At 32.1% G+C, this 12,066-nt stretch overlaps 1 protein-coding gene across 1 annotated transcript; it reads right to left on the bottom strand.

Moving 5' to 3' along the window:
• Positions 1–689: 689 nt before the first annotated feature.
• LOC139481484 (chymotrypsin-1-like) lies at positions 690–11,541 on the bottom strand. Its single transcript, XM_071264854.1, has 8 exons — positions 11,519–11,541; positions 10,387–10,446; positions 9,915–9,931; positions 8,622–8,800; positions 7,902–7,983; positions 5,611–5,788; positions 4,478–4,653; positions 690–959 (listed from the first exon to the last, which is right to left on the bottom strand). Exons 2-8 carry the CDS (start codon positions 10,418–10,420, stop codon positions 720–722), a joined length of 906 nt encoding a protein of 301 aa, XP_071120955.1. The 5' UTR covers positions 10,421–10,446; positions 11,519–11,541; the 3' UTR covers positions 690–719.
• Positions 11,542–12,066: the final 525 nt, after the last annotated feature.

Raw genomic sequence — 12,066 nt, 5'->3', positions numbered from 1 at the left:
GTTTCATGCAGTTTGCAGCAATTTATTTTTTTTGGGAAATTTTGAACATTTGTGGTGCAACCATGGTTACAGTAGATAATTCCAAAATTCTAAAAGCAGACATCTCATTGCCACATGTCATGCTTTATATCAATACAGTTTCATTTACTTTGGTGTTATACTCTTTGAGAAAATGCTGATTTCATGCATTTTTCCATAGGGTCAATGTTAAACTTGTCCCCAGTTTCCATGACAACGGCGGCCATTTTGGAGTTTCCAAATATCGTCTTGGTATCTTAGCATACTGGGTAACATTTTCATTAAGTTTCATCCAGTTGGGTCTTATAATGACAGAGTTAGAATTTTTGATATTTTAGCTGTTTCCATTGTTAACGGTAGCCATTTTGAAAATTCAAAGATCAAAATGCAGCTCAGGCCATGTAGTTAATATTTAGGTGAAGTTTCGTGCAGTTTGGAACACTTTGAACATTTTCGGATTTTTGCTGTTTCCATGGAAACGGCAGCCATTTTGACCATTCCAAAGTCAGGTGCACAACTTCACATGCTGGTGCACATTGTGGTATACTTCCATCAACATTGGTCAACTCAATTCCAAGAAACTGCGTGGACAAAATGTGTGGAAGAAGAATAAGGAAAAAAAGAATCGATGAATAACAATACGTCACCCCAACTCCGTTGAGGGTGCCATAATTACTTATATTCTTTATTTCACTTTATTGTTATTTATTTTTGTTGTTCTTTCCCTTTCTCCTTCCGTTTGCCTTTCCCTTATTATTTTTCTTCTTTTTCTTATCCTTCTTATTCTTATTATTTTTTTTATTAATTTTGTCTTTAATCCAGTCCAAGTATACAGAAATTCTAGTATGCACACTTGGTAAAGTTCCATCACAAAGGTAACTACCAAATGATAATGTGCCTACACGTTTATTACTGCATACCATTGGTCCACCACTATCACCCTGAATGAATAAATATAATTCAAAATTAAAACTGAGAGAAAGCATAGATACAAACTTAAATTTTTGTGAATAATACCAGTCGCAACTTTAATCGACGATTTGAAGTAAACTAATGACAAGAACTTCATAAAAAAAGCTTTTTTAATTTAAAAGTTTTATGCCAATTAATTTCAATTTAATGACTGATCTTATAAGTATCAAGGGTCTAGACTTGGGATAAAGCATGAAATGGTATATCCACCTTTTATTTTTCAAAACATTCTGATCTTGTAATGCATTTGGTTTTGTTATTGATACTGTTGCTTAGACGTTACACGTTACACGTTCATCTAAAATACAATTCAAGATAACCATGTATTATTGACTACTGTTATATGTCTTCGATTTTTCGTTTTTTGTGGATTGTTTTTCAAACACACCATTCATGTACGGATATAAGGAAAGATAAGTGTTGGTATTTGTTTGATATCTATAACGTTTTTGATATATATATATATATATATAACATCTTCATGCCTTATATATCATGTACTGTAGTACGCCGCTAGATTAAAACTGACGAGGAAAGGTAACACACGGCCAGCGAAAGCTCTTTTTGAGAGCCCAGGTGGTCGTGTGGTCTAGCGGGACGGCTGCAGTGCAGGCGATTTGGTGTCACGATATCACAGTAGCATGGGTTCGATTCCCGGCGAGGGAAGAACCAAAAATTTGCGAAAGCAAATTTACAGATCTAACATTGTTGAGTTGATGTTTAGACGAGTTGTATATATATATATAGCTGCAGTGCAGGCGATTTGGTGTCACGATATCACAGTAGCATGGGTTCGAATCCCGGCGAGGGAAGAACAGATCTAACATTTTTGGGTTGATGTTTAGACGAGTTGTATATATATATATATAAATATAGGGCAAATTTTTTGTTCTTCCCTGTATATATATAAGGAAGAACAAAAAATTTGCGTAAGCAGATTTACAGATCTAACATTGTTGGATTGATGTTTAGACGAGTTATATATGTGTACAGATCTAACATTGTTGGGTTGATGTTTAGACGAGTTGTATATATACATATATAACTCGTCTAAACATCAATCCAACAATGTTAGATCTGTAAATTTGCTTTCGCAAATTTTTGGTTCTTCCCTCGCCGGGATTCGAACCCTTGCTACTGAGATATCGTGACACCAAATCGCCTGCACTGTAACCGGCGCGCTAGACCACACGACCACCTGGGCTTCATAAAATGAAGCTTTCGGTGGCCGGATGTTACCTTTCCACGTCAGTTTTAATCTAGCGTCGTACTACAGTACATGATATATAAGGCATGAAGATGATATTTTTACAGATCAGCTAGATTATCTATAGTAAAGGATCCTACAAATTAATTTAAGATAAGTAATCTAGACCAGTGAAAACTCTACAACAGATTTAACCATCGGATCACCAGCGGTGATGGGGATACATGGCTGTATACATTCTGTATATACAACTCGTCTAAACATCAATCCAACAATGTTAGATCTGTAAATTTGCTTTCGCAAATTTGTTGTTCTTTCCTTACCGGGATTCGAACCCATGCTACTGAGATATCGTGACACAAAATCGCCTGCACTGTAACCGTTGCGCTTGACCACACGACCACCTGAGCTTCATAAAATGACGCTTTCGGTGGCCGGTTGTTACCTTTCCACGTCAGTTTTAATCTAGCGTCGTACTACAGTACATGCATGAAGATGTTATTTTTACAGATCAGCTAAATTATCTTTAGTAAAGGATCATACAAATTAATGCAAGATACGGTCACAGAAATAATTTTGTTTATAAGTACGTCTGAACCAGTGACAACTCTACAACCGATTTATCCATCGGATCACCAGCAGTGATGGTGATACATAGCTGTGTATATTCTGTATATACAACTCGTCTAAACATCAACCCAACAATGTTAGATCTGTAAATTTGCTTTTGCCAGGATTCGAACCCATGCTACTGATATATCGTGTCACCAAATCAGTCATTAAAATGAAGCTTTCTGTGGCTGGGTGTTACCAGTCCACGTCAGTTTTAATCTAACGTCTTACTACAGTTCATGATATATAAGGCATGAATATTTTATATAAGAAAAGGTTAAGTCAAGTCCGTATGCTGGTAACATATAAGAAAATAATTAAAAGATAATAACGGTTTCAATTCATCACTTTTACTAGTACTTTCACTGCTTTCACAGATCTTCAGAGGGACATGAGAATATATAGGCTCAAATTTATATAAATTCATGTCTTAATTAAAAACATTGTTCAAACCTATGATTGTGTTGGATAAAAACCGCAATTTTTATACGTGTGAATGCAAAACAAATTTCGTTGTAGAGGGGTCTAAATACAGTACAAACAACATTTTCCAAAAAGACCAAAAAAGTGAAAAAGTATATTTAACAAAACGCATTTGACTCACAGGTCGAACTAATGATGTTCTGAAACCCTGTTGGCTGCCATTGACGATTGCCAAATAAATTGATCACAAGATGTAACAAAGTGGATCTTTATATTAATTTAATACCAAATAGAAAACAATAAACTCGCGGCAAAGATGGTAAACCATAAAAATGAGGTGCTTAAATGTGTACACCATATCCGGATTTCGACAATTAATGTCTCTTTAGTGGTGTCAGGGATCGAAACAGTAAGTGGAAGGCCATATAATTTACCTCAATTTAGGATAGACTCTTGAGTTCTAAAGAGTCGAAATGGGATGAACGGATTATATAAACCGGAGGGAAAATATAATACAAGCCCAAACGAAAAAAAATATAAATAAGTCTAAATTGAAAACAACGTTATATATGTAAGACTCATATGGCGTCCGGTCCCTAATCGACGTCCATTCCTAAAATTGACGTCCAAATTTGATTTCACAATAAAATAACATCCCAAATCGACGGCACTTTTATGTCCCTCTAATCGACGTTTATTTTGTTGTTTTTTTTAAATCGACGTCCAATTTTTTGCTTCACTAATCCACGTCCTTTGCATGGCCTCGTCGCAGTAAAATCAAAATTTTATTAAAGTGTATGACTGAAAAAGTTGATGAAAATTATAAGACCAAATCATACTAGTAATACTTTTCAAAAAAATGGCCGAACGTTTTATTCTTGTCATTGTTTGAGTCTATATACTGCCATCTTAATGTCTTTTGGTTATCTTTGGCTTTTTTTGTATTGGTTTGTTGTCTCATTTTTGTACAATGTATACCCACATTTATGTATGTGTATGAACTAAAAAGGAACTAGAAAGAAAAACGACAATAAATGTCGCGAATATGAAAGTCTTTCACCAAAATATTAAAATATGCATGAACATGTAATAGTAATATGATGTCGGCAATTGTGTTATTATCTTATTAATACCAATATAAGAAAACAGTTAAATTATAGTTTCTGTAAGCTACTTTACAAAAAAAACCGATACAGATAAGATAGATTAGAGGAGACATATATCCGTCAAATGAAATGTACTTACAACACAAGAATCCTTATCCTTGTCTTCAAGACAAATAATGGTGTTGATAAAGTTCTTTGGAAACAACCGAAAACCGTAAAATGAATTCCAAGTATTATTACAGTATGCTTTAGAAACAGCAAGCATATACTGTATTTGTAGACGATCCGGCAAAATCCCTCTGGGTAAACGCTGTCCTGTAATCAGATTAAGTTGTATAGTCAATATATATAATAATTTACACAATAAATGGTTGTGAAATTTACTTATTGTGTGTACGAGTTTGTCACTGTATGTTCTTTAATACCACTATCCGAGATTTTTCATACTACTAGTATATCATTAAATTAAATTGTTGAAAATTTAAAGTTTACTTTTCTTGTATGAACTGTTTCACATTTTTCATGTCAGATGTAGCTATGTTTTCATTGCTTAAGATCATAAGTTGGCCTATCATTGCTAACTGTCCACCATTTTAACAATGTGGAATAGTTTGAGGGTTGGCACAAACACGGGTTAGATGAGCATTGCCTAGTCCAGTGGGAATTACTGGGAAAACCCCAGTTTTAATTGCATGGTTTTATCGGGAAATACTAGGTTAAATGCAATGCTGGCCTGAATTTTAGATAGGATTTAGAGATCAATAACAAATGCAATATATTAAAGATACTTTATAAAAATAAGACATAGTATTTTGATAAATTATATATTGACTTGTTTGAGAGTCTTATAATACAAGTGAATGAATCTTAGAAAGAACTATTCTAGCAACTATGATATAAGTGTACATGAAGACACATAAGACAAAATAAATAGCTTTTCTCAATATTCTTTCTAAATTATATCATAAAGCCTTAGAATTTATTGTTTGTCGGTCAAATATATATAGAACTAATATATTGAATTTACAGTCTACGTACATTTTTTCGAAAAATTTATTTAAACACAAATTTGTTTATTGCTAAAAAAAGTTTAATAAGTTTTGGTATATTTGTCTGTACATTGTTATAATTTGGTAAATAATCATTCAGATTAGAAAGCAGATTTGTGTATTTAACTTTGTCAGTTTGTTTTCGATTAATTATGAGTCTGAATTTCCATTTCTCATCTTTCGCCCTTTCTTTTTCAAGGTTAAAGCTTTGAAAAAAACATACCTTTTGTTTCATCTGTATCTCCCCATCCTGTTATTGTGCATACCTCTCCTGTATAATTATGGCCTACATTAGTGTCCAGGTCGATTTTGTTTATAGTAGACCCGAATTTAAGCGGTTTCTGAAGCTCCAGTAGCATAAGGTCATTTTGAACAACATAAGCTGTACTATAGTTTTCAAGCTTAAAAATATTGAATAAAAATCAGTCAATCAGTATATGCAAATAGGGTAATTTACATTTTAACAACTTAACAATTTAAACATATTTTTTTCGATTTCATCTTCTTGTGAACCTTGTTCAAACTGCACAGTGTTGTCGTATTATACAAATTTCCTCTTACATGCATTAAGTTGTTTCTCGTTTATCGGTTAAAACATTTTAATATAATACTTGAAAGCTGATTCTCTCATACAATATATTGTGAATTCTTTCACGTAAAAAAGATTCTAGGTATACTCTATCTTGTTTATATAAAATTGCACCAAATAGATTTATGAAAATTACATATCACTATAATAACTATTATCAAATCATATTTGTAAAAAAAAACAAAAAAACTGCTGTATGGTCACCGCGAAAACATCGTCATATATTCACGAACCACAGTACATTCAAGTAAAATATTTGAATACTTATTTAAATTCTAAACGCTAATCGATAACACCTTATAAATAAATGACGTAAAGTTCAAATATTGAAATCATCCACCTTCAAAGTACAGGCAATGTTCAAATATTGTCACAATTAGACCTTGAAAAAATGTTCCAATAACATCAAATATTTACAGTCATGCATACGGAAATAAGTTCTGTTCGTTTAAGGTGAAACACAACACTACGTGGAGATGAATCTATAAAAATAAGTTGAACGGAGAAAAAAAAGTTCTATTATTTAGGAATTATTAGTCTTTTCAATTATTAAAATTGTGTGTTTGTCAAACTGCTATATAACCAATTTATTTTTTCAGATGAAGTGTGTGTTTTAAGATTTTTTGAAATTTTATATTATTGTAAAAGTGTCAAAGATAATATTTTGTTGATATTTTTTACAAGAGTGCACACGCTGAAATGTCTCGCCTTCTTTACTAATCATTGATTTTATGTTGATAGTCCTAAATATAAAGCTTTATTACAACTGTCCCATAAACTCAACATTAACCAAGAAAACTAAACATTGATCAATAAATTTAGAAAAACAAACCAAAACTTAAATACGCAACACTTTGCAATGAACCGTGAAAATGAGATCAAGGTCAAATAAAACCTGCGTGACTGACATATAGATCATAAAATATTTCCATACACCAAATATAGTTGACCTATTGCATATAGAATTAGAAAAAAAGACCAAAACTCAAAAATTTAACTTTGACAACTGAACCATGAAAATGAGGTCAAGCTCAGATGACACCTGTCAGCTGGACAAGTACACCTATTGCATATAGTATTAGAAAAAAAGACCAAAAACACAAAAAATTAAGTATAACCACTGAACCATGAAAATGAGGTTAAAGTCAGATGACACCTGCCAGTTGGACATGTACACCTTACAGTCCTTCCATACATCGAATATATTAGACCTACTGCTTATAGTATCTGAGATATGGGCCCTACCACTAAAACTTAACCTTGTTCACTGATCCATGAAATGAGGTCGAGGTCAAGTTAAAACTGTCCGACGGGCATGAGGACCTTGCAAGGTACACACATACCAAATATAGTTATCATATTACTTATAATAAGAGAGAATTTAACATTACAAAAAATATTAACTTTTTTTCAAGTAGTCACTGAACCATGAAAATGAGGTCAAGGACATTGGACATGTGACTGACGGAAAGTTAGTAACATGAGGCATATATATACAAAGTATGAAGCATCCAGGTCTTCCACCTTCTAAAATATAAAGCTTTTAAGTAGTTAGCTAACGCCGCCGTTGCCGCCGCCGGATCACTATCCCTATGTCGAGCTTTCTGCAACAAAAGTTGCAGGCTCGACAAAAATTAAATGAGTAATTATTTTCAGTTAAGGTGTTTTGTACAACATTAAAGAGCAAAAAAAGTCGAATTGAAACAAACAATGACATGGCCGAAACATATTCGATGATTTCAACGTCACCGCGTGGAACTCTTTGTTTGATAGATTGCTTGTAAGCAAAAAGTAAAATCACAAAATAAAGTGGGATATGATATATACTACTAAAAAGTAAAACAACAAAAATACCAGTGAAAAATTCTAAACGGAAAGTCCGTAATCAAATGGCAAAATCAAAGCTCAAACATAAAAGTGCATACCATATAGTACTTTTTCACTGGTATAATTTCTGTCATCTGACTCAAAAAAGAGCTTCCAGCTGCAATTTGCCTATCCTTCACACTAAAATGAAAAAACAGTAATATAAAAAAAAAACTAGTTGTCAAAACTGCTTCTATAAAAGCGTCATCATGAGATAAACATTTTTATACCTATTTTGATAGAATTCAATCATTTAAAATTTCCATATTTGCGAAAATAAACTTTTCATCAAATCACGAAATTAAAACAATCCCAATAAAGCACCTAGTAAGTACAGTTTAATTGCAATTTTACAATCCCATCACTAATTCAGAAGGATCAAAACAATTCTTAAAAGTGAAAATACAATTGGAATCATGAAACTACCAGGTAAAGACAATTATTGCTTACCTCAACAAATGTCAGTAACAAATCCCGAAATTAAACAGTGTTTTGGAAGAATGATTACCCAAATGTTAATATTTGTTACAGTATTTATAGAATTGTAAAACACCAACATGTACAGGCTTTGTATGATATATATAAATGTTGATTTAAAAGTATTTTTTAGGGTTTAATTTGCAGTTGGAAATCTTTGATAAAATGGTTAAACACTTTGAACAAGGGTGATATAAAATTGACGATAATGTTTACCTATACATAACTATAACTGATCCACATGTGGTACCCGTCTTATTTAAATGCAAGATTATATATAAACATTAAATAAGAAAGCTCACTTATTGTAAAGATTGCAATGTCCTGCTGTAAGAACCCAGCTTTTGTCAATAATTACTCCTCCACATTTATGGGTAAAATTTACTCCACTTTTTCCTAGCTGAAAAGAGACCATCCATGGATGATCTTTTATGTCGGCATCGTCACCATTAACAATCTTTACACTTGCAGCCGTAGAAACCTGAATTATGATATCAAATTGATAAAAAAAATCGTTAAATATTCTTTATTAAACCCGAAAAAAACGAAAAAAACCCATTTCGTTTATATAAATGTTACATTATTACTAGTAATAAATAAACCACTAAGTAAAAGCAGCTTCTTTATAGCGAAAATAATCTTGTCATTAACAGATCACGAAATTAAAACAATTCCATAATAGCATTACTACAATTGTCATTATAAAAATAAAATAAGCCAGTCTTCCTTTTGCGACAACACATCAGATCACCTAGTTTAGTCTGAATGAAAAGCCGAATTTCATGATTTGTAGGCTTGATATGTAGAAATGACGATTTAAAAGTTATTTTGTGGGGGAAAATACAGTTGGATCTCTTAGATAAAAGAGTTAAACACTTTATACTTTGGAACAATGGTGATATATAAAATTTAAGATGATTTGTACCTATACATTACTGAAAACTTTTATCTAAGTTTTGTGAGTTCGATTTGCTTTGTGTGGTAAGATTCGTCAAGAAACGCTCAAACCTGAACATATCACCAGAATACATACCTTAACTTTGATACGCTTACAGTTGGAATCCTTAACAATGCAAATCATTGAAATAAAAAAGTCGACACTTTGAACCTAATGAAGCTATGCTTTACAGCCATTGGATAAAACCCCATAGTATGTCAAATAGTTCAACATTTTATAAACAGTACATTTTCCATGTTGAAATACTCTTTATTTATTAAAGATAGTTCATGTCAAAAAGGGGCTTAGTGACCGAGTGGTTTACATATTTCAATAACCATAGCACTTGCAGGTCGACACTGAGGTTTTGAACTTCGCTCGCGGCAGATGTGGTCGACTCCAATTAACTTGAATTGGATAGTCAGTTTTTTTAGGCTGACGGTTGGAATTATTTTTTGGGCAGTCCGACTTTCTTAATCAATATAAACGGACCGGCACAAAATATCTAGTAGTGGTGAAAGTGGTTTTAACACAAATCAATATATAAAACAACTGATCATATCGAATTCATTGATGTTCATTGATAAGGAACCGTGCTGATAACTGCTGATTTTTTTTTTATTATCATCAAATATTTGAATTATATTCATATACTCACTGTAGCCATGTAGAACACTACAAACACATCATAATGTTTTGTATACGTTATTATTATGATTATTACAATTTATTAGGTTACATGTAAGAATTAATTTCCCAATGCATTAGTTTAAATAATATTAGTATTGTTATAGTTATTCCTGTACTAAACTGACTGCTTGAGAATGGTCTGAACAGTATTCAATATTACGTATTGGATGTGTCTACACATAATTTAACTAGAATTAAACATACCCAAATAATTGATTGTTCTCACTTTTCGATTATGTTAAGATCAGAATTGTTTCAAAAGACTAAAATTCATTTAATTTTGTGATTCATCATACTATTTGACGCTAACCCTATCGATGGTTCGTGTCCTTAGAAAATTCATTTTATTCCCTCAGTTTGTTATCTTGATTTATCTCTTCCTTATCAATTATATTTGAAAATATATAAACTATTGTCACCTTCATGCATCATTTACCTACCCACAAATACACTGACAATGAATACTCGATACATCTTTATGTTTCTTAACAACAACACGTCTGAAATTGAAAACAAACCACAAACTTACACAACCAATTACCTGTATCTGATGACTTATAGACCCTGAACATGATGTCATCAAGCCGTCAATCAATCACTCAGAAACTTTAATAAACTATCGCATCCTTATTGTGATATTTCTCAAAATAATTTCAATTTCCCTGTTATATTGTCAATAGGTGTCAGAAGGTGTTATTTCTATAACAACTCCTCGAATAAATGTTTGCAGAACAGGGGAAAAAAAATATTCAAAACAATAAATTAATTCCTACTGTTCAACAGCAAGATTAAAAATCTTCAAAATGCACGAAAAATACATTTAAGGAATGACTGTAATATTTTTTCTGTCTATGAAGAAATAACATAAAAGATGTGGTGCACACTGAATAACGCTCGTAGCGGGTTATTTAACAGTGTGCACCACATTTTTTATGTTATTTCGAATAGACAGAAAAAATATTACAGTCATTTCTTATAATTTAATTCTAAATTCCATTTTAAACCGTAGAAAACGATGAAAAAACGTTGATGACGTCACGGTCACATGACTAAATTATGTCTATGGGCTAATAACAAAATAATGTCAGCCAATCAGAAGACGCGTTACATCCAAAATTATTTTGAAAGATGCGTACTCTTATGGTTGCTGTTTTACCATTTTTTTGTTTAGGCTTTTAACTAGCTATCAGTAACTGCGAGTACAATCAAATCGTACTTACTTGTTAATTTGACCTGTTGATACTATTTGTAATGCTTTTTTGTTATTTAATGTTAACTTATATCTGGTCTATATACCAGCTTTGATAAGTGTTAGGAATTACTATAATTTTTCACTTCTTCGTACTATGAACTTCAAAACTATTTCCTTTCTCCTTTTATACTGTATATATCACACTTCCGCGTAGAAGTTTTATCGAGCACTGATTTTATAGTTTAATTGATGATATTCATCCCACATTTACCAGTTATTAAAATAGTTTAACTGGTATACAAGAAATATCTTGGTGTTCCTAAACGTACGGTTATACAGACAGAAGAAGTATACTTATCTACAAAATTATTTTCATTTACCTATGTTTAATTTTGATATTCCAAATGGCGTAATTTTTTTTCAAAGCTGATGTTTTTCTGAAATTGTTTAGGATTTCACAGCGTTATAATACTTTTACTTTAATAATGCATCTTTTTTTTTATTAACTTTGTATTTACATTGTATCATAGGTCAAATTTATTCGTTCAGCGTATGTTCATTTGGTCACTACCTCTTTTGATGAGTTAAATAATTCCAATTAATATTTTGTAGTGTGTCTTTCTATGTTGTGCTGTTACAGTATTGTTTCAGATAGGGGTGAATGGTTGGTACTATTAAAACGTTTAAGCCCGCTGCAATTATTTGCACCTTCTTCTTCTTTATTCTTTCTTCCACTATCTGGAGTACCACTACTTTTGTAGTGTAGCACGAGTAAACATCTGATTGAAACTACAAGCAACTGTGTGCATGTGCAGGAATGTTTTACAGTGAATATGATCGGTGCACAAACCTGTATTATTTCGCCTAAAATTAATTGTCCAAGATACTGGTGTAATGGATATAAACACAGCCTGGCGTACCCACCACC

This window comes from Mytilus edulis, chromosome 7 (genome assembly GCF_963676685.1).
Source record: "Mytilus edulis chromosome 7, xbMytEdul2.2, whole genome shotgun sequence".
Taxonomy (NCBI): Eukaryota; Metazoa; Mollusca; class Bivalvia; order Mytilida; family Mytilidae; genus Mytilus; species Mytilus edulis.
This window is presented reverse-complemented; position numbering and strand designations above follow the sequence as displayed.

Coding starts and splice junctions, on each gene's coding strand:
- LOC139481484 (XM_071264854.1), bottom strand. CDS start 10,420: ATGTATCGAGTATTCATTGTCAGTGTATTTGTGG. Junction 4,654..5,610: donor AGATACAGATGAAACAAAAG/GTATGTTTTTTT, acceptor ATCTGATTACAG/GACAGCGTTTACCCAGAGGG. Junction 960..4,477: donor AGGATAAGGATTCTTGTGTT/GTAAGTACATTT, acceptor TTATTCATTCAG/GGTGATAGTGGTGGACCAAT.